The 22,343-nt window shown below is 38.2% G+C and overlaps 6 protein-coding genes across 7 annotated transcripts; 4 read left to right on the forward strand and 2 right to left on the reverse strand.

Annotated features, from left to right (window-relative positions):
- The first annotated feature begins 303 nt into the window (after positions 1-303).
- On the forward strand, positions 304-4,015 carry anchor (integral membrane protein GPR155 homolog anchor). The gene is made up of 3 exons (XM_011302021.1): positions 304-626; positions 806-950; positions 1,022-4,015. Exons 2-3 carry the CDS (start codon positions 865-867, stop codon positions 3,330-3,332), a joined length of 2,397 nt encoding a protein of 798 aa, XP_011300323.1. The 5' UTR covers positions 304-626; positions 806-864; the 3' UTR covers positions 3,333-4,015.
- Positions 4,010-5,078, reverse strand: Elp5 (Elongator complex protein 5). The gene is made up of 2 exons (XM_011302020.1): positions 4,900-5,078; positions 4,010-4,838 (listed from the first exon to the last, which is right to left on the reverse strand). Exons 1-2 carry the CDS (start codon positions 4,958-4,960, stop codon positions 4,045-4,047), a joined length of 855 nt encoding a protein of 284 aa, XP_011300322.1. The 5' UTR covers positions 4,961-5,078; the 3' UTR covers positions 4,010-4,044.
- Positions 5,079-5,120: 42 nt separating this feature from the next.
- Positions 5,121-8,291, forward strand: heix (UbiA prenyltransferase domain-containing heix). Its single transcript, XM_011302022.1, has 2 exons — positions 5,121-5,350; positions 6,017-8,291. The coding sequence occupies exon 2, from the start codon at positions 6,034-6,036 to the stop codon at positions 7,033-7,035; it is 1,002 nt and encodes a 333-aa protein (XP_011300324.1). The 5' UTR covers positions 5,121-5,350; positions 6,017-6,033; the 3' UTR covers positions 7,036-8,291.
- A 2,241-nt stretch (positions 8,292-10,532) lies between these two features.
- On the forward strand, positions 10,533-15,856 carry LOC105264863 (prohormone-2). 2 transcript variants are annotated; one of them, XR_892021.1, is made up of 9 exons: positions 10,533-10,674; positions 11,321-11,537; positions 11,625-11,751; positions 11,909-12,151; positions 13,486-13,581; positions 13,653-13,738; positions 13,820-14,061; positions 14,564-14,878; positions 14,936-15,856. XR_892021.1 is itself a non-coding variant. In XM_011302023.1 (8 exons), exons 2-8 carry the CDS (start codon positions 11,321-11,323, stop codon positions 14,672-14,674), a joined length of 1,122 nt encoding a protein of 373 aa, XP_011300325.1. In that variant the 5' UTR covers positions 10,533-10,674; the 3' UTR covers positions 14,675-15,856. The 2 variants fall into 2 exon arrangements, 1 of the variants encoding a protein (XP_011300325.1); XM_011302023.1 differs by having other exon boundaries at positions 14,564-15,856.
- Positions 15,857-15,954: 98 nt separating this feature from the next.
- LOC105264864 (peptidyl-prolyl cis-trans isomerase-like 4) lies at positions 15,955-19,619 on the reverse strand. The gene is made up of 2 exons (XM_011302024.1): positions 19,439-19,619; positions 15,955-19,351 (listed from the first exon to the last, which is right to left on the reverse strand). Exons 1-2 carry the CDS (start codon positions 19,506-19,508, stop codon positions 17,988-17,990), a joined length of 1,434 nt encoding a protein of 477 aa, XP_011300326.1. The 5' UTR covers positions 19,509-19,619; the 3' UTR covers positions 15,955-17,987.
- A 133-nt stretch (positions 19,620-19,752) lies between these two features.
- LOC105264868 (uncharacterized) lies at positions 19,753-22,109 on the forward strand. The gene is made up of 7 exons (XM_011302030.1): positions 19,753-19,863; positions 19,951-20,166; positions 20,231-20,405; positions 20,481-20,545; positions 20,636-20,768; positions 21,366-21,506; positions 21,586-22,109. Exons 2-7 carry the CDS (start codon positions 20,057-20,059, stop codon positions 21,604-21,606), a joined length of 645 nt encoding a protein of 214 aa, XP_011300332.1. The 5' UTR covers positions 19,753-19,863; positions 19,951-20,056; the 3' UTR covers positions 21,607-22,109.
- Positions 22,110-22,343: the final 234 nt, after the last annotated feature.

A 22,343-nucleotide genomic window follows, 5' to 3' on the forward strand; every position in this document is an offset into this window, starting at 1 on the left:
TTAATATGGAAATATTGAAAAAATCGACAAAAAATATCAAATTCAGCTGGGTTTCAAAATTATGGTATAATTGGGATACCATGATCCGTTTCTATGGTATCTGGTATCAGGGCTAAAATTATGGTAGCGATACCATAATTATGGTATACCTGGCAACACTGTCTGACAGCGGGACTGCTACTGAGGCAGTGATCGAATCGGCTGATGGGCAGACACCCCAGAATTGCATGTAGCGCCCCGCCATATTTACGGTGCGCTGTTGATATCCCTTATAATCTCTTGACAGTCCGCATGCGCAGCAGCACAGCTGACAGCCGTGGTGTACGTGCTTCAGGTCCAATACAAAATGGATTGCAATGTGTTGAGACAAATGTACATACTACCCATGAGGTGTAAGTAAGGTGCTCATCAAGATGTGCGATAATAACCTCTTACTCTGTTAATCCAAAACAAGTTATGAATATTATTAATCTCGAGAAACAATTGTCATATCAAAGTCCGGTTTACCACGTCGACAAATGTCAATATTCAGTGCTTCAATGAATTTCGGGGATTGCGGTGAAACGAGTTCTTGGGTACAGAATAATCTTCTGTAATCATTCGAGAATGACGGATGTCATCAAATTGTGAGTTGAACATTCAATTTTGTTGGATCACTCTTCATCACGTGCCTGCATATCACAATTGTATGAATCACGTCTAACTGCATGAACTTCATACTCTTTTTTCAACCAATTAGAAACCTCGAGACATATGTTTCAGGTAATAGAATTCTACATTATAAAAAGATCGCATTATGTTGCAGGAATATTCAACAGCTTTTGAACATTGGGGATTGAATAACCTCGTGACAAAGTTGATACCATGGAGTTTTTGAACGTTTCACCTGATGCACCAACGGACAATTTGTACTTGGCTTTGATCCAGTGCTTTGCAATAATACTATGTGGGTAGGTACAAAAAAAAATATCTAATCACGAGATTTCCCCGCCAATTGTCGTAATACTGTCTTAATTTCCAGCTACATCGCCGGGAGGCTAGAAATAATTACAAGGTCAGAGGCAAATGGTTTGAACACCTTCGTGGGGACCTTTGCCCTCCCTTCATTGATATTCTCATCACTAGCAAGACTCGACTTCTCCGTGGTAAACTGGAACTTCCTGCTGGCAGTGTTGATCGCCAAGGGCTGCGTATTCTTCGTAGTCCTTATGGTGTCCTTGATGATTACAAAGCCAACGAATCCCGGTCGTGCGGCAGTTTTCGCGATATTTGCGACCCAGAGCAATGACTTCGCCATCGGCTACCCAATGATCGATGCTCTCTACGGTCACACACATCCAGAATATTCAGCATATCTCTACCTGATGGCCCCCATATCCCTCGCCATCCTGAATCCAATTGGCTTCGTATTACTCGAAATAGGAAAAAGAAGAACTGGCAGTGAACAGCAGTCAGGATGGACTCTGGTGGGATCAGTGATGAAGGGAGTGGCTTTCAATCCCATCCTCTTCATGACAGTCCTAGGAATAATCGGGAATTTCGTTTTCAGTCACTCTGTTCCCACTATTCTCTCAGTTATCCTGAAAGTATTTGGAAATGCCTTCTCAGCCAGTGCTTTATTTCTTCTGGGTCTCATGATGGTGGGGAAAGTGCACACCCTTAAAGGAGCTGCACTGGTCATCCCAGGGATTTTAATTCTAGTTAAACTCCTGGCACTTCCCCTCGTTATACGAGAATCAGTGATTCTCCTGAATGCAGGTTCCAACGAGACAGACACGCGAGACCTCAGCACTTATGGATTTCTGTATGGAACAATACCCACGGCGCCAGCGCTCTTCATTTTCACTCTTCGCTACAACATGGAAATTGATTTAATCGCATCAGCAATGGTTGCTTGCACATTCATGTCTGCTCCCCTGATGTTTGTCTCGGCTAAAGTCATCACTGCGATCAATAATGGAGTTTCACCGGAGAACTACGCCAGACAATTAAATGCATTCTCACTGGACATATCTGTTGCTTCTGCTGTGGCATGTGTGTGGCTCATTATTTGTTTCTTCGTTCTCGAGGGGAAAAAATGGAAACGTCCGACGCATCGGTGCACCATTTGCATCATCATAGCCCAGTTTACAGTAGCTGTTGGTGTGATAATCTGGACGAAGCTGGAAGTTGAGAGCACTGGCTCTCCACTCTGGTATATTCAATGTGCATTTATCACAGGAGGAGTCTATGCCAGTCGCCTGCTGACAGCAACTATGGCAGCTACTTTATTATTCCTCACATCAAAGTCTGTGTCTTTTGTTCGAGATCTGCAGAGGTGGATCGTTCCAGCAGCTCTCGTGATACCTGTCATCCTCATCGCACTCATGTGTGCCATAATCACTCCAAGGAAATCACCAATGCCAGATCTGAGAAATCCAAATTTCCAGTTAGGGAGCGCTGAGGGGGCTGTTTCAATATTTATTCTACTCTTCAGCTTCATCGTAACTATCGGCTGTCTGGTGCTTCATCAGAGGTATCAGAGGCGTCAGCACACAGAGGCGTACGCCAGTCTCATAGGTAACAATGAAAACGTCGAGTCTACGACGATCGAGACGAGAAACGTTGTGGATGTCGAGGACCTCATCACACCGATATCACCAGCCCCCACAAATCCCTGTGGCCTCGACAACAATTGCACCTTCCAGAGGGGATTATGTGCTGCTGCAACAGGAACACTAGACGAATACGAAGCAGAATCTGACAATGAGAGGGAAACAAGAAATGATGACGATCCACAGATTCTTCGTCACGTTGTATTCATAATTTTTCTTCTCTGCTCGATGTTCATTGGACTTGTGCTCTCCGTTGGAACCATGATCATGGAACAAATGACGGGTGTTTACGCGGAATTGGCGTTTTTGGATGTGGCATTCAATTTTGGACAGCCACTCATCGCTTTTGGTATTTTTGGTCTCGACCCCAGTCTTGGGAGATTGGGCAAATGGTTGAAGAATGCCTGCCAAGAGTGGAAGGCACGACAGAAACTCCAACTACCTGATGAAGCCTCTCTCAGTCCAGAAGCCAGGATGATACGAGAGCAGTTCAGCCGGTGTCATCTTCGAGAGTGTCGTGAAAGGATCTCCATGTGTCGTAGGCGACTGCTTACCGTTTACGAGGGAGTTTTTTCTGGGACTGATCTTGTTAATTGGTTGTTGGAGGCTGATGTAGCCCAGAATCGTGACGAAGCTGTGCGATATGGGCGCTGTCTTCTTGAGAGTCGAGTACTTCATCATGTTGATGGCACTCATCATTTCCAAGATAAAAATATTTTATATACTTTCCGGGGGTAGATGTCTGACACTGAGGGAATAATTTATGAACCATATTAATTCATTCACGGGTTTTTGAAGATTTCCTCGTCTCTTTAGTATTGTGATTTCACTATCGAATCATGGGGAGTCATCCTTGTAACCTAAAGATTTTACGAGTATTAACGACTGTTAGTGACTATTTTAATTGATGATGGAGACTGGCATTAATGAGGTTGTAATAATTATGAGGCTTTCTTTAAGTTTAGGAATATGATTTTTTAATGACGCGGTAGCTACGCAGGTCGATGCTGCTTTTCAACTTCACATTAGCGAACAATTCAACGCACCCATCCTTAGTACCTTATTTTATAACGAACGCAGAACAATCGATTGTTTTAGAGGGAAATGAACAAAAGCTATGTGGCTCTCGAACAATATCTACAGCTGTTAGATTGGGATCTGTTATGAATTCTCGTCCAAGCCGTTCATTTCTCGGCTTTTTGTATTATACAATGATTTAAATGATTTCTGGTAACAAATGTGATAAAGAGAAGAAATGCTATGAAGTTCAATCAGCATAATGATTATTGTACTGAAAGTTTATTTTTTAGGGTGAATATAAGATTTAATGTGTACGAGAGTCGCGTTTTACCATTGCGCAATGAAAACTGTAGCGCAATGATTTTGCCAAAGAAAGGATAAATAAATACACGACAGTTGAATAGTCTTCTTTATTATGAATTCCTTGAAATCAAAATGGCAGATCATCATCGGGATCTTCTTCGTCCAGGTCATCAATGTCGTCAGGTACATAGAGAATTTTCGATTCGTTCGTCGAATTCCTGTCGTTATTGATTATATAAGGCAGAGGGGTTTCATTTTTCTGTTCTAGCTCGCGAGAATTCATGTCTAATCTGAATGTCGCTTGGGGTTTCATTGGAGATGTCTGAGGATTTTTTGGAGTCTGCACTGGAATTTTCTCAGATTTTATCTCGTACGTGGAAATATCCTGAGTAATCACCACATGATGTTTGATAATTCCGCCTCCCTGTTTACGATGTGTAACAGATATTTCATAATTGATGTCACACCAGGAGTTCGTGCTGGATTTATCGAGCCGAACGTACGTACTACCCAGGGTTTCTACCGCTGGAATTCTGTTGATACCAAAATCTCTTCGATAGATACAGATTAATTGAGAGACCTGGGTCCCCAGCTTCTCCACGAATCTTGCAGCTTCAGCCAGACCAACTGACAGAATTAAACTACTCAGACAATTGATGATGACTGTTGATTCCTTCCCAGAGGCGAACCTCTGCATGATCCCCTTCAGATCTACAGTCTGCAGATTATAAATATCATCGATATCTTGTGTGTAATAATCATGAACTCTCAAGCATTTTTCCCCAAACATCTCTGTCCAGTGATCAAACGCTATTTTCGGATCTGAAAATAGTAATAAATCTGTGGAATGAGTGGAGCCGGTGTTTTTCCACATGTTCAGCCAGCCTGCAACGAGATCTGTCCCATGCAGCACTTCGACACCTGCAAAATCATCAAGGAATCATTATTTTTAAATAATCAATTGCTTGATCGACGAGGTTACCTTCATCAATAACAATAAACCTGGCATCCTGCAGCAAGGGCAGACTTTTTATCTCCACCATTGCCACCTAATAATTGTCAAAATCAGCTGAAGATGCACGCGCGATAACTGCAAAAACGTCTGTCGAAGCAACCATTTGTTTTTGTTGATTTATTTTTGGATATTCAGAAGACGAAATCCAGGTGTTAGATAGCGCCACGTGCCAAAATTGTAAAAACACGTCATCAACATAGTTGCGCTGCTTCTCGGAGTGTTATTCAAGTGCAGCTGAGGAAATTCATTGAGATAAATCGAACGGACGAAAAAAAAATAAGGAAAATGTCATTTCATTAGGTGTCCACGTGTCCCATAATCATCCATCAAAATTCAATCATAAGATACAGAAATGATTATTCAGAGGGATTGAAATATATTCTTAACCTAACTTCATCTTTTGACGGGACAACCGGAGGTGAATATTTACCATTACTTTCACTTTATGAAACCCCTCGCAATCTTCGTTTGTTAATTAATGCTCTTCAATTGTTGTGGATCGATTATCATTTCAATGAGGTTCATTCATGTACTTCCACGTACACGTTTGATGATGATGAGAGTAATTAGTTGAATATCTTATCGTCATTTCTCAGCAATTATGAGGAATTGAATTAGAACAGGAAATTATCTTCCTGCCAACACCTGCCAGGTGTCAAGTGTCACTCCTCAGGGCGAATATCCAGTTTCGTACAGGAAATAAACAGAATTCCACAGATTTCTTACAGAGAATTATATCGCAATTTAAAACTCTTCTAGTTACTGATTAACTGTCAGGTGTAGATTGATCAAGACTTCTCGATATTTGAAGATTCAAATTTGCTTCAATTTCCTTTCAGGAATTCTCCGCATTATTTACCTGGAATTCTAGGAAAGCAAGTGTTTCTAACCTGAAAAATTGCACGCATGTCATAACATAGTAATTTTGTAATTTCGATTTATTATTGTCCTCGTTGAAAGATGATTTGATGCTTTAGTTTAGTTTCACCACTATAATGATGGGGTGTATGAGGAGAAGAGATGATATGGATAAGAGAGATTAATTAATATACTAACGTGAAAATAATAATTGAATGTTATTCAGGAAATATAAAAAAGATCATGATGTCGAATGGGATGCCGAGCTCTAGCCATGAGGATTCAAACACATTGAGGCAACAAACAACAACAAATGGTGCATCAACATCATCAACTCTGAAATCACCGCTGATGAAATTGTCCTCGTATGTTTTGGCAGTTCGTCCTTGGTCTCTCAGTGCATCACTGATGCCAACACTTCTGGGTGCAGCACTGGCCTACCGTTTAACTGGACTCGATAATTTCAGTTTAATATCATTTGTTCTAACCCTGCAAACGATATTATCAGTGCATGGAGCTGGAAACGTAGTAAATACATATTTTGATTACATAATGGGTGTTGACAGTGGTGGTAAAAGTGACGACAGAATACTGGTCGACAAGTTATTATCTAAAGACGAATTAGTATCATTAGGCACAATACTTTACGCGTCTGGATGTCTTGGTTTCGTACTTCTAACAACAATATCACCGGCTAAAATGGAACATCTGGCGCTTGTATTCTTCGGTGGTCTGTCATCATCATTCCTGTATACCGGTGGTATTGGACTCAAGTATATTGCACTCGGTGACGTACTTATACTTGTAATATTCGGCCCAATTTCTGTATTATTCGCTTTTATGGCGCAAACTGGTTACATTAAATGGGGTACAATCTACTATGCGATACCATTGGCACTCAATACTGAGGCCATATTGCACAGTAATAATACTCGCGATCTCGAGAATGACAGGCGAGCTGGAATTGTAACTTTGGCCATTCTTATTGGTCGCACTGCATCACACGTTTTATACGCTTTTTTACTATTTACACCGTACATAACGCTCGTTGTACTTGCACTTAGGTATTCGGTATGGTTTCTACTGCCACTCGTTACCCTACCGACTGCATTCAAAATTGAGAAACAATTCAGAAATCCACTGACGATACAGAGTGTTCCTAAGCAAACAGCAATGCTCAATGTGTTTCTCGGGATACTTTACGTACTTTCTTGTCTCCTCGTCGAGCCACTTCCTCATTTGTAACTTTATTTTCTTCTTATCATTACCTGTTTTTTAATTTTTATCAAACCGATTGCTCGTGACATTGTAATAACGACATTATTATTTAGACATTAGAGTCAATGTGATGCATAATATCGAAGTCGATCGGTTTGTTATAACGACAAAAAGTTACGGAAGGGAGGAAATCTCAAGAGTCGATGGCAAGAGGTAATCGATAAATTGATAGAGAACAATTTGTCTTTGGAATGTTTTTGTATGTCCATTTTTATGATTACCAAGGGGAAATTGTCGAATAAAATATTTTTCATCGACTCGCACTGGAGAAGTACTTGGATTTATTTTTTATTTATGATTTTGGAGCATTTGTTTTTGTTTTAGTTCGTAGCTCGGATGTCATTCGATCTTGATATTGTCTGTGAAAAATTCACCATGACCGTCTGATCAAAGCGATCCTATATTATGATAATGGAAGAATGCAAAGTGAAACGTGGAGGTGCCAGTAACTGACAAATAATAATTTTACGAACACTGCAATTGATCATATCGGGTTTTATATTGAATTTAATATGAGTCTGATAAAACATAAATCATGTGCAGACGCAGCTAACATACACTCAGGTTTCATTTTCCATTGAAATGTATTTATTATCTCATCTTATTGTATCATTTAAACTATGGAAATAACTTCCGGACTAAAATCTGTGTGGGGAATGTACAGATTAAGGAGGAAGGGACAATAGTAGATGAATATATTCAGTAGAATTTTTTATTCTCAAAAATAAGAGGAGGAGAAATTCATACAGCAAATTTTTACTTGCAGTACGGTAAATGTAGATAGATCGATATCGATGGGCTCTGAGGATCAAGCAAAAGAGGATAGAATATCCAGCTGTATAATTAGAACAGAGCAGCTTCTTCCCCCGAAATATTTATGTAATTAAAAGGTGGAGCGAGGTGCAAAAATCTGTGTCAATTCACGCTTTAGAGAAAGCAATCCCCATTGTCTTGATGTGTATATTTTTTTTTTGCTGTACTCGAATGTAATTCGCGTCATCATCTTAACATCCATGAAAATTGACAAAACATTAACCGATCTGCATCTCAAATCAGTTTAACAAATCAATAATTAAATCTTCAAATTGAAAGAATTCATCGTCAAAAGATCATATTGTTACTGATAGGAATAAGATAATTGGAAGAAATATTTCAATAAATTGTATGACCAGGAAGTCTTGTAATTGTTGCTGTTCATTAATATATCAAAATTATTACGAAAATCGCACAATTTTCTTTTCCTATTTTTAATCCTTTTAATTAATTCAATAAATAAATAAAAAACATATGAGCAATTCCGAGGAATCATCGAATCGGGAAGAACAAATACAAATAATAGAAATAATTGTGGCCCGAGGGGAATTGAAGAACGAGAAATTGCCCTCTGAAAAATTAATGTTTATTAACGAAAAATCAATAAAAATAGAAAAGAAAAAAATAAAATTGCGTGTGCGGAACAGAATCTATTGACTTTTGAACTTATCGGAAAAGTTTAGTTCACACTCTGTTGGAAATACGAGAGGGCTTTTGCTTGTTTTATGAATGAAACTCGAGCTCATATCAACAGGCAGTCTCTACTACGCAGCACCATGAGATCGATTTGTAGATTCCGTTGTTGGCCTACCGCACTGAGACGAGCTTTTCAGCTTTTGCCATCGCAGCAGGGCTTTTTCCAATAGTGTCCATCAGTTAAAAGCCATTTTTATCCAACCCAGGGAAGTGCAACCAGAGAGAAAACAGAGGAAATTCCTGATAACAGGCGGGAAGATTAAATCTGACCTGGGGAAAAATCTGTCTCGTCGCTGAGTTGATGAACAATTTCGATTACGCGCTTCATTCAACCGTTACATTTTAAGGAGATATGGCCATCATTGACATCATTGCTGACAAGTTATCAAAGATAAATGGAGAACCGCTGGGGTATGTCTTGGAGGCTTTTCCACCCACGTTTTTCCAGCAAATCCACCCCTGCCTCGTTTATTTCAACCCCTCCACCACCACTGTACTCTCCTCAAGTTCCTCCAGTTGTTTCTCAGCAACAAACTCAATCGGTGAATAGCAGCTGACGTCAATGGTCCCTCCTCCACCCTCCATCCCCCTTCTGCTCTCACCACCCCAAATCCCTCCCCTATTTTCGTTCAAGCTCTCCCACGCAGTTCCAGGACAGCACAAACTCGCTGGGATATCGTGGCCATCACTGAAACCACAGTAAAAAAATTTATAGATGAATGAATAAAACAACTTTCGACCCTCTTCCTATCAGACGATTTTTCACATCTGACATTCCGTATTGACATTATTTCTCATTAAAAAATCATCCCTTAAGACAATTTATTTATTAATATTTTCAATTTCAATACTGATTTTCACACCGAATTATTTATTTTGATTTCTTTCCAACGAATTATTTATTTTGATCACCATTATATAATAATAATTCTTATTATTGTTATTATTATTATTATAGTCATCATTATGTAAATATTTTTTAACTTTTTTCTTGGAGCTCTGCCAATTATGAAAAGGGGCTGAGAAAAATCTGGAAAATAATTTTCCACTCTGTCTCGGAGTGGTAAACTAGGATACGCGCATTTTCTTCAATATCTCGAAATTGAGGGAGAATAACGATATTTTCATAGATACCTTTTTTATAGTCCCGATCTTTTTCGATAAAAAATGTTAATACAAAAAATGGGCTGAGTCACGCCGATTACGAGATATTGGCTAAAAACTGATGTCTAAAAATGAATTGAATGACTCGAAAGTTATCCATTCTTGATGAACTCATTCATCATATTTTATCCTCATGAACACGAGTCTCAGGTATTCCATTGAAGATCGAGTTGAGGACAATAATAATAGGGAAAAGCCAGTGACACATGGGAGTAAGTGCAAGAAGAATGAGAAACGCGAGGTGGTTGAGGAATCATGGAAATAGAATTTTCACATTCAGGAAGACTTCTTCTCGTATTGTACCCTGGAAACATGAACAGGGCGGTGCCGGTGTGGGCGTCCAGGTTGTACTTGAATCACGTGGGTGTACAGTCCATTTGGGGGTGGTGAATGGAGGGTGAATTTTTTTTCTCAGCGCCTCTCAGATTTCCCCAGTAATTTTCCACGAAGCCCACCTAACCGAAGACATCAGCGCCCGCCATTCATCGATCAATCCTAGTTACCAATAATTAAACAGACAATTTCAATAGCTCATTTTGAGAAGAAAAATTTGAGGAGAATACAGGATTGCCATCTTGGAATGTAATTTTTTTTTCTCACCTTTGAGAGTCAACCAATGCCATGGGTTTTCTTCTCGGGGTGACAGAGGGTAGGGGTTGATGGAGAATTTTCTCTGAAAGGAAATCCTGGTGGGGAGAGTTTTATCAGGGTAGGGATGGTTGATCGACCGTATCCACCTACACATTTTCTACCCCTCTCGCATCCCCATTGCTATCCGGGACATGGTTTCAGAGTGAGGTGTTGGCTCACTTCTAGATTCTCCGTTGTGGAGGAAGGACTCGAGTTCTGATACCCAGAGAATCGACAATACGTCTGCATCCGGAGAGGAAAATTCATCACCAGTCCAGAAAAACTGAAAGCTGAAAACACAAGGCAAGCTCCAATTATCCTTTCCATAAAACATTTGAATAATTTTATGTCTTCCAAGTTCTTTTATTTACCTACATCACCTTTTGCTCAATAAATTGGTATCAATTGGTCGGTGATAATTGACTTTAATCTGAAGTTCATTTCCGTATCTCGTGGTATTGCAATGAAACGTGAAGATAAATTTGAATAGCGGGAATTTATTCCTTTGAAATGGAAAATCGTCAGCGATTCAAACAGCTGTGGAAGATTTCGTGATTAAATGCCGTTTGGTCTCGGCCGCAACAAGTGTCTGATGCCTAAAAGCTATTTACTAAACTAAATCGTACATACCGTATTATTTCATGAAAATGGCAATTAATATTAAATAGTATTGATATCTATTAATTTACGAGAACGATTCCTTACCATTTCCGTACCGATCTGATGAACTAGGACAAGTACATTTTTTCCGCAATCAATTATTCGCCGATATCTCAAAACTGACGAAAGATATAAATTTTTTGTATGAACACTTTTCATAGAGAAATACGAGAGCTACAAAAAAGGTAATAATGAAAATATCGCTAACTCCGTTTAATCCCGAGATATCGGCAAAAAATCGGTAAAAAAAATGTACTTCCCAAATTGTTATCAGCCGTTTCTTTCTCAGATGATCTCCAATTGGGCGCGGATCCTCGCCCTCGGGATAGTGGTAGCCCAGATGGATGCGGTGCCAACGGGGTTGCTCCAGGATATCGTTAAATCGGATCAAGTAATGCGGCCAAAAGCAAAGAGAGCACAGGAGGTGCTCATGTTCGGTAATCAACAGAACCGACGAACGGAAAATCCTGGTGCCTCCAACGTATTCGCCCCAACAGCGGAAAAACGTGAGTTCATCAGACTCTATCGAATTACCCAACTAACTAAATAAAACGAAATTCCCCCCGATAATTGATTTTCAATATCGGTAACAGGAACCCTCGGTACTTCTGGCCTGGAGGATGTCAAAGCTGCTTTGGCAGAGGATGAGACATTCAGCCACCCCAAACAGCCCAGTATTTTTGCTCGGGAGCACCTCCCACCGTACCAGAATAATTACGAGTGAGTTATCAAAACCATAATTAAACTTCATTCATCAAACAATCCAAACGATCCAAACAGATCTGCACATATCTGCGATTAATCCCCAGATTCCCCAATTATTCCATTTGAATTTCCACATCAACTTTGACATTTTGATTTCCTCGATTGCTAACAGCTATGGAAAAGTAATGATGAACGAAGTCGGAGACGATCTCCCCAGGAACTGGGACATGCCGCCTTATGGTAATTACTTCGGACTGGACGAGGATCGGCGGAAGAGATCAGAATCGAAAAGTCAGGGCGCCCCAACGTCTGGGGCACCACCACATCCAACAACTGTGTCACCATCATCCACTTCTGCCTCACCCTTGCCAATAATCCAGAGCTCGCCACGTTCATTCATCCAGACAAAACGAAGGTGAGTTAAATAATACCCGATCGGCTAGTCAATCGTAATTTAACGACACCAAGAAGTCCCCCACTAATAATTGGAGTAATAATTCCAGTAATAATCCCAATCTATAATTACCTCATATCGAACACTCGAATGAACTAGGGTATGAGCTTCCATCAGAATGAACCCCTCAGAGTCCACCTGTAGATTGCCGATGAAAAAGGGCCAGTGCCGATCGATCTGTATCTGTCGATCTCCACCCCCTTGTCCTCGTCAATCAATATTTTTACAACTATTGAACAAGTATTCCTTGCCACCCCTCAACATGAGAATTGATTCAATCTCATCAATTCCCCACGCACATCTCCCCCTCTCAATTATTCATGACAAGTGACTGGACCTGCTCATAACTCATTAAACAATGACCCTGAGGGATAAAACTAGAAACTAATATCTCAGTCTAGTTGAAAAAAAGCTCAACTCATGAATACTACAACATCACTGGGTCAATGCAAACCAACAATAGACTCAATCGTTTCAGCAATTTTTATCATTCCTTCATGGTAGCCCCAAAGAATCGGTTAAAACGATAATTGAAAATACCGATAGCCATTGAATAGCGGGAGTTGATAACACGCATTCAGCCTGAATTAACAGTCTCCTAATAAACAAAACCGACTGCATGTACTCGGTGTTTCCATCAGCATTATGTGCATCAGAATCTGTGAAATCTATGTACACTATATGTGAAATTCCCTCGTCTATGTGTTGAACAACCGTTCGATACTTGTGACGCAGGTGATGTGATATATCGAAACGAGTGAAGGAGAAAGAGGGATGGGCCGACCCGAGACCAAAAGCTGAATGAAGGCTCCAGGGAAACTGGGTCAGAGGAAGATGAAGAGGGGATGGATTTGGCGTGTTGCCAGGGTTTTTTCCCAGATAACGATATCAACCGACTGAGTGCCTTTATACCTATACACTCGCAGACTGAAACTGGAACTGGAACCTTTGCTCTTCACCCATAAATCCCATCGCTATTTTCCCGACTCGCTATTACCACTCGCAAAAGCTTCAGCCATCCTGGAATTCTATTAGCCAATCCGATGGTTATTGTAATGGTCATTTGGCAATGAGCCCCTACAGCAGCTTATTTTATTCATATATTTATTCATACTCCATTCTAATACCAGGAAATGTCCCTCGTCTTGGGTTTTATGACAGAATTAGACGATTAGGATGGGTAATTACTATTTTAATTGGGTACTTGAGCCTCCCCCACTCGTTATATGCACTCCGATCTTTACGACTTAATTACCATGAAGTAAAATCGTTTTGTCTGTTTTAAATATTTTCAGTTTGCCTCTCTACCAGGAGCCCAGGTATAAACGTGCCTTAGATCGTGAGGACCTCCTGGCGCTCATCTCCCTCTGGGAAAATGGACCGAGAGCTAGGTAATCCGAGATTCAGAGATCTGAATAATTTCATACATTTTTCCCATGAGTAATAGCGTTATTGCATTTAGGAATTCGAGGAGCTATGGGAACGACGAGTACGACAATATCGAGGACGATGGAAACCTGATAGGATTGGAGGATGAGGATCCCAGGGGTGAGTGGACAATAGGACATTCTCATTATTCCATTTGTCATTGTCCTGGTTTATCAGTGGGGAATTTTATTTTTTATTCAGGTGGATGGCTGGAGGGACCTGTTTATGCACCCCATCACTTCAATTTTGCACCGGAAATTTCTCCATCCGATATTGGAATACCGAGAACTCATCCCATTAATTCGTACGAGCAGTACAGCAGTCAGTATGCACCGGCTTACGATAATTCACCCTATGATACCACCCAGTACCGGTCATTGTATCCTCATAATAGTTATTATCCACCGGAGAAGCGCTTCGTAGTTTCCAGAAAGCGATCACAGGTGAGAATTCATTGTATAACTATAATTGCACTGTAAAAATCCTTCAATCATTATCAGCCTTAAGGCTCGGGTGGATTATCTAGAAAAGATAATTTACTCCGACATTCGGATTCCTAATTACTTTGGCAATTAATCGTCTTTTTCAATAATTGTTAGGTAGCGTTCTAGCGGTTGTCAACAACTAGGCTGCTAGCTAACAATTATCGGAAAAAACGATTAATAAACGGAGTAATTAGAAGTCCCAATTTTGGAGTAAATTATCTCTTCCAGACAGTCCATCCGGGCCTTAATACAAATTAATGCAGTCGACGGATTGTTTATTAAATTTATTTTTCAATTATTTGTTTAAGGGATTTTTATAGTTATTTTTATACCTTTCGATAGTGCATTGCAATTATCAATTATTCATTGATAATTCATAATAATTCACATTATTATTATTTATGATAATGTTAATAGGAATTTTATTGCTAATTGTTATTGTTATTGTTAATGTTTTTAGGGATACGATACGTACCTGGGACGCAGTCTTAATGACATTGTCAATTTCTCGCAGATGATGAACTCTCAGCGTCAAGGATATCCCAATCTACCCCAGCACTTACTCTATTAAGTTGAAGGGACTTTAATCTGAATTTTTTCCACTGCTGAGGACTATCTGGTATTCTAATTTAACACTTCAATCTTTTTATGATTAATTCCTCTTGATATTCATTCCATTGGGATTTAAAATTTTGCTACTCTTTCCGAATTGAATATTTCGTATTCCCTTTCACGTAGATAGTTGATTAATTAATTAAAGGCGGAAAATTTTAACATACCAGCTAGTCTCATGAGTAATTATCGAGAATTAATTGGTGAACTAAATTTTAACATACCAGCTAGTCTCATGAGTAATTATCGAGAATTAATTGGTGAACTAAATTTTAACATACCAGCTAGTCTCATGAGTAATTATCGAGAATTAATTGGTGAACTAATAGGGAACAAGAGAGTGCAGGAAAATATGGGGCGATGGGCGAAAAATTTCAAGTGGGAATTCTATCTTTTCTTATCTATCGTTTTTCTTTTTTGTTTGTTAGCTTTATAATGTCAGTGATTCTCTAGCCTACCATTGACATAATAAGAAAGTAACAGATAGATCTCGTATTTGGAATTTACCAAAGTACCGAAGAATAATGGAAAATAAGTAAAACTCTACAACCGTGTCTACTTCCTGCTTTTAGAAGATATAAGACGGAAATCGCTCAGTAATTTTTTTTATTACATGAAAAAATATTTGTGGGAAGTTTTGTCTGTTCGTCAATTACGTGGGATAATTATTTAGCCGAGGAAAAAATCACAGACTCTATGGGAATTCGATTATTTATTCATTTATTCCACATCTCAGTCGTTTGTTATTATCTAAATATTAATGCATTCCTGCAAATTAACTTATTGAACTCTCGTGCAACTGATCCGCTATAATTTAATTATTAAAAAAAAACAATGAAAATTACACCGAGCGATCAAAGACTGTTTACCAATGACATATGCAAAAAAAATGTCTCGATTATTGTCGCATATGGATGTCATTTAATTGTTTTCTCTCGTTATTCCACTGAGTGTTACGATTATTTATCTATCGATCGTGAGTGTGCAATCACAAAATATAGCTTGGTATTTTAAATTAATTGTTAACCAATCGCCTATTAACAAACACGTAAAATATAATTTTGCAATGCTCAAGATATCCTCACTCCCGAGTTACTAAATAACAACAATAAAAAATATAAAAACCGAAAAAGCGAAAAAATTGAAAAAAAAATAAATAAACAATGTACTGGAACCCGTCATATGGCTTTTGCCGTATGCGCTATGGTGTGATGATTATTTGGCTGATATAAGGATTATATATTTATAAAAATGTTCTTAATGTATCATTACTAAAGATAATTGAACAAAATGAGGTGCTAACTCCATGACTAATTAAATCTGAATTGCAATCTCGCTTTACTGATTCTATTCGCGTGTCGTGTGACTGATATTATTAATAAATTTATTCAGTAAATGTCGATATGCGAAACGAAAGAAGACTTGCAGTGCAAAATTATACAAAAATGAAGACATTTTTTTAGAAAAAAAAAATCAAGGAATTTATTAAATAATACGTGCAGTGTAATTCAATCGGTAGTTTCGCTATTGAGTGTAATGTGTATACGGCCGAATTTACGAAACGCAAATAACGACTAAAGTATTTGTTTATCCGTGTTATTGTCCAGTACGACAGTGCATAATACGTCATAAATACGTCATAGTACGATTATACTGAATGTATATAAGTTGGTGTACTATTAATTAAATGTGAATTACTGACATTTGATTTATGCTATGATATTTAATTTGCTTCTACTTTTGTGTATTGAAACAAAAATAACAAGAGCAAATGACACAAACGATTGGATTATTTCAGATATTTGTAATTGGGCAAAAGTCGATTGCACGAGCAATTCCTTTGAATAATATTGAGAGATATTGAATACAAGATTGTACAGAGGAAGGATAAATCAAATGGGGTAATGATTCTGCAGCCGATCACAGTTCGATAAAGTATTATTGATTTTTTATCAATGATTAAACACGATAAAAAATTTCGTAAAGAAAGAAATATATTCATTATAGAATGAGCTAAATGTATTAAAAATGTTGGGATTGCACAGCGACGGTGAAATTTTCAAGGGGAAAATTGACTATTGAAAAAGAACATAAACTGAGCTATTTTCAATGTAGGTTTGAATAATATTTTTTTAATAGAAAATTGAATCGAGGAAGAGATCTCAACTGTATAAAGTGTGAGTTTATTTATCTAAATAAATTACGTCGAATAATATTTTTTCAATGATAGGTCAACGCTAGAAACGGCTGAATGCATTCGTAAAATTTTTATTTTATCACCGATTATAAAAATATCGGATTATCATTCGTTGAAATTATTGGTATCAATCAATCAGACTCGTGACATATCAGCTAGCTCTGAGTCCATTATTTATTTATTCTCCAATAGCATAGTAATAAGAGTAATGGAAGAAAATCAATCCCATCTCTTGAATTAATGTGTTCAAATCATCGTGAACACTTGTAAAGTGTCCAGTTTAACCGTCTGTAGTTTTTGTTGCACCACTTTCATTAATAGAATATGAAATTTATTTCTGAGTGTAACCATGAGCTTGGATTATGATTTTGCAGTTATTATTAATAATTACATGTCTAAATATCACAAGGAAATAATAACACAGGAATTCATCCCTAACTAAAAATAATTTTATTACTCTCGAAGATATTTTACCAAAAATCATTTTGATTAATAATTTTTTACTGAAAATCAAAATTTTAAAGAAGATAATTCGTCGCGATGATCTCTCAATCCTCAATTTCTTTTTATCTAATCATAATTACCGCATTTTTATTTAATTAACATTCGATTATATAAATACTTTAATTTAGATTCAGTGGGGATTATTATTGGTTTGTTATAACGAAATATGGATGATGTTGATTTTTTTTTTGTGATATTTAAACTTGTCCTCATTATTGAATTGTCCCACCGACTCGGCTAATTGTGAATTAACCATGAAAATAAATGCTGCGAGGATAACTAATCAGGGAGGACATGAAAGACTAAATGGCTACGTAATATTCTTTGCGAAAAAAAAGGATAAATCAGAGGATGCGTATCGTGCTTCCCGCTCGAGTAACGTTATAACAATTGTAAATTATTATGGAATATGTGACGAGAAGAACAATAAATGATTATATTCTACCTGTGCACTTATCGACAATCACTCGCAGGTTTCACACCGAGAAAAAAGGGATTTTTCTTTCCATTTCAATTCATTTTTATTCACTCGTCCTTCATTATGTACACGGAAAAATATTAATCCACAGAGTCAACCCGATCTTTTCTTCCTCTGATATTTATCTGTCGATCTATCCCTCGAGTGTTTATGTTTGTCCTTCCTCGATCTACTGCGATCCCTCGATTTTTTCTCTCGCTCTTTTTTTTTATCCTTTTTACTGTCTCTATCCCTATTACGATCCGTTCGCTCTCTCTCCTCATCATTTCTACTTCTGCTTCGATTTCTGGTTGAATCATCTCGCCTGTGCCTGTTAGATGAACCACGTCGGCGATAATCCCTTCCATTCTTATCATCACTGCTTCCTTCTCTCCTACTCCTCTCCCTGATCTGGTCCTTCCTGTGAGATCTACCCCTGTCACATGAATCCTCATATCTCTCCCTGTTACCACGTGAATTTTTCTCCCCTCTATCACCTTTCTGCTCAGAATTCTTACGGGTCTCACCAGTAGTTCTTTGATCGTCATTATAAAGAAATCCCTTTCCCTTTCCTTTCCAACGCATCTTGGACACAGACTGGGAAAAGTCTACGTGAATCCGGCGATCGTCGATGAGAACATTGTCCATCTTGAAATACGCATCCTCACAGCTTTTCCGATCAGCAAATTCGATGAACGCGTACTGTAGAGAATCACCGGACTGTCTGTCCCTGATTACCTCGCAGCCAATGATCTTTCCGAATCTGCTGAAAATAATCTCCAAATCGTCGTCATTAGTGACAGGATTGAGTTTGCAGACGAATAAAACATTCTCAGGGGGTGCAATATCAGCGTCTGGAATATCTCCAACGATTTCAAGAATTGTTGCAGCAGCCTTGGCCTCTTTGTCCTTCCGCATTTCGAGGATCTCCTCCATTGTCATTCCAGCTGTGTCATCCAGGTTCTCGTCAGCTCCAATTCTGTCGCTGGCGAGGGCCTCCTTCGTTGGCTCGGGACTTCTGTCAGGTACTGGTAAATTCTCCGGGTCATCGTAGGGATCTTCGAGGACAACTGTGTGAGATATTCGAATATCTTGATAGGGTCGGTGGTCACCGTCGCAGATTGTCTCGTTGAGCTTCAGGATTATCTCAAGACCCTCCGAAATTTCTCCGAAAACACAGTGCTCACCGTCCAGAGACTGCAGGTCTCGATCCAGAGTTATAAAAAATTGAGATCCCAACATGTTATCACCGCAATTAACCATCGATAAGAGACCGATTCTGTCGTGTTTTAGCTTTGGCATTCGTTCACCCTCGTAATAACGTGCCTCTTCTCCGAGGATCATCCCATAAACACTCTCGCCACCTTTTCCTGTACCTGTTGGATCACCTGTTTGTGCTATGAAATTACTCTGCACCGTGTGGAACAAATTCCAATTGTAGTATTTTATCTTGCATAGTTTCAAGAAGTTTCGACATGCTGTAAACATTTCAAAGTTATTTCATTACTTTAGACAATTGAAATATGGAATTAAGACTGAAATTCTGTTTTTTTAGAAAAACTTACTCTGTGGTCGCTCTTCGGTGAATAAATCCACAGTGAAATCACCAATCGTCGTTTCTATTACGACACTCATTGTGTTCAATTGTTAGTAACAAAATGCCATTAATTGAATTGTTTATTTTGAATCTTTTGAATGAGAGAAAGTTTTGAAGGTTATGATGAGATGGAGCAGTCGTGAAACGTTTTTTTTTTGCACTCAACTGCAGGTGGAGAAGGAAAGTCCTTAATTTTCAGTCGGTAATTGTGTGTTTATTCTGGAATTTATATGGGGGTTTTCATATGTGAAATTGGCAACTGCACGACTGAGCAATTCCAATCAAATGAAAAATTCCCAATTTGGAAGTTCTTCTGGAAGAACTTCTGGTCTAACGAACAGACAGTAAACCCAATCAATTGTTGATTTCTGCATTGAAGATTCTCTCCGAAAGGTCTGTATAAATAAATAAACTGCATTAATCAATATTGCTTCATGTATTTGTCACACCAATTGCTGTGTTTACTTTCAATTTGTGCAGAATTACTAACAGAAAATGGCAATGAGCTCCCAGCGTACCTGAGGAAAAAGAAAACTCATAAATTCAAGGATCGTTATCGAGAACAAATTATTAAGCTGTCCACATCATGCCCCAGTTATTCGTTGGTGTTTTCGGAATTGGAATACTCTTAGCTCTCGGTGCATACGCTTACAGTAGACGACGAGAATATCGTAACTATGAAAATCATTACAGAAGGTAAAAGCGAACGAAACTCAATGATTGTAGCTGATTCAAGACTTTTTCCTGTATTTTATTGCAGAAACGCTTCTCCACCACCGTCTACACGTCCTCGAGGGCGAAATTTAGTATGTCCCATTTGCGGTCAGAGAATTACTCGTAATAGTTACGAACTAGATTGTGGACATCAGTTTCATCGAATATGTTATGCGGATAAACTTCTGGCGGCGAAAGATGCAGGGGGATTTCTTGATATAGTATGTAGCAATCTCGATGGAGATTTTAGCAATTTAATAACAAATTGTTTATTGCATTATGTTATTTATTTATAGCCCTGTCCTTTCTGTGTGGGAACTGATGACGACGTCCCGCGTGGTGGAGCCTCAGCTGGTGTTGGGTATGAAGGAATTAGAGACTGTTTCATTCCTTCTTGACATTTTTCTATTTCTAACAAAGATAGATAAATTAAGGATTTAATATTTAAAAGGATAAACGTCGGAGTCTCTGGGGGAGAGGGCAGGTATTCTTCGGAAAGTTTGACGAATACTAGGAGAAGAGTCCAGCTTGAGTGTGGGCATTATGACTCTGAATGCAGCTCACTTCCTGGAACCACGAGAAAGGTTTTCTCTACGTTATTATCACTCAATATTTTTTTCCGTGGCTACCTATCAAAATGAAAACTCAAAATTTACCTTAGAAAATCTCAACAAAAAAATATTACAACTGAAAAAATTATTGCTTCAAAATATTAGAGCAGAATATTGCAGCCAAAAATGTTTCAACAAAACACAGATTTCTTTGAAACATTACAAGAACAAGAGAAAAAACAATTAATTGTTGTATCTAGTGTATAACTATCAATTACCAGCGAACTTTTATAATATCGATTTCATAATTCACACAAAAGTAATCACCAGCTCGCTCAAGCAAATCCCAACAATGGACTGCACTTGGGGATATCGCTTCAAAAAAAATTGAAGGCAACAATATTTTGCCAGTATAATATTTCTGCGCAGTAAAGAATTTATATCATAATGCTTACATTTGTAATATTTTTAAAAACAGTATAATGACATCATAAAATCTCGACTTGTAACATTTTTCGGGCTAATATTTTCGCGAAGTAATATATTATAATATTCTGGTAATTCTTATTTTTTTGGAATATTTTGAGGGATAATATTCAAAGGGGAATTCCTCGAGTAATTTAATTTCAGTGTCGAGATTGTTTGAAAAATCCAATTGGAAGTAAATGTAGTGTCTGCACCATGCCCATTCAGTCCAATACCAGCTTCAAAGAACGTGGTTGCGGACATTTCACTCATGATTCTTGTTCGTGTCTCCATCAGATCGTAAATGTAAGTGCTATTTCCAGATCGTCAATTTATTATTCGCTATCTATTTCGTTACTGATTATTTTCTCTTACTTATTTTTAGTGTCTGGAGTGCGCACAGTAATTTATTCAAAGAAGATGATTTATTCTTCGAATACGTTTGCAATTAACTATGAAAAAAATCCATCGAGAATAAAAATTATGGGAGACGGGTGCAAAACGGACACTCAGGGCCAACCGGACACCGTTAAATTTTGAATTTTACCGAATTTCTTTATTTCCCATTCCCATCATTTTTTTTTGTTTCAATCATGGAAAAAACACAGAATTAATCGCGTGCCCCCATTCGTCTTACAAAATATTTTCATCGACGGAGTTTGTCTCTTCTCCTGGTTATATCCGAGTCATTTGAAAATGTTCAAAAATTTTCTCGAGAAAAAATAGGTTTTTCTCTTACGGTGTCCGTTTTGCCCATGCCTCCCCCATTTAATCTAGACCTTCACTTCTTTTTTTCACAGTGAATGTGAAATGTGAAACAGTGATTAATGTAGAAAGTTTATAATTAACCTTGTTCCTATGCATATCTATCGTTAACCTAAAGAAAAATAAAGTTCTAAATTTCATAAATCCAAGTTGTAGATCGATTTTCGATTTTCCGATCCTTTTTATAGTTTCCCTGGCATTTATAAAAGCGTTTGAAAAGCGTGGATAAAATAAATGCTCAATAAATTCATGTTCACGTAAAAATGACAATTCCACAATTCAAACAGCCACGCGTTAACATAGCCGCCAATTCAATTCCCTAAATATCCCCAGATCTCCCCAGCTACACCCATTTATTATATTGCTGTGTGCGTAAAT

Source organism: Fopius arisanus, unplaced genomic scaffold, assembly GCF_000806365.1.
Source record: "Fopius arisanus strain USDA-PBARC FA_bdor unplaced genomic scaffold, ASM80636v1 scaffold00026, whole genome shotgun sequence".
Lineage (NCBI taxonomy): Eukaryota > Metazoa > Arthropoda > Insecta > Hymenoptera > Braconidae > Fopius > Fopius arisanus.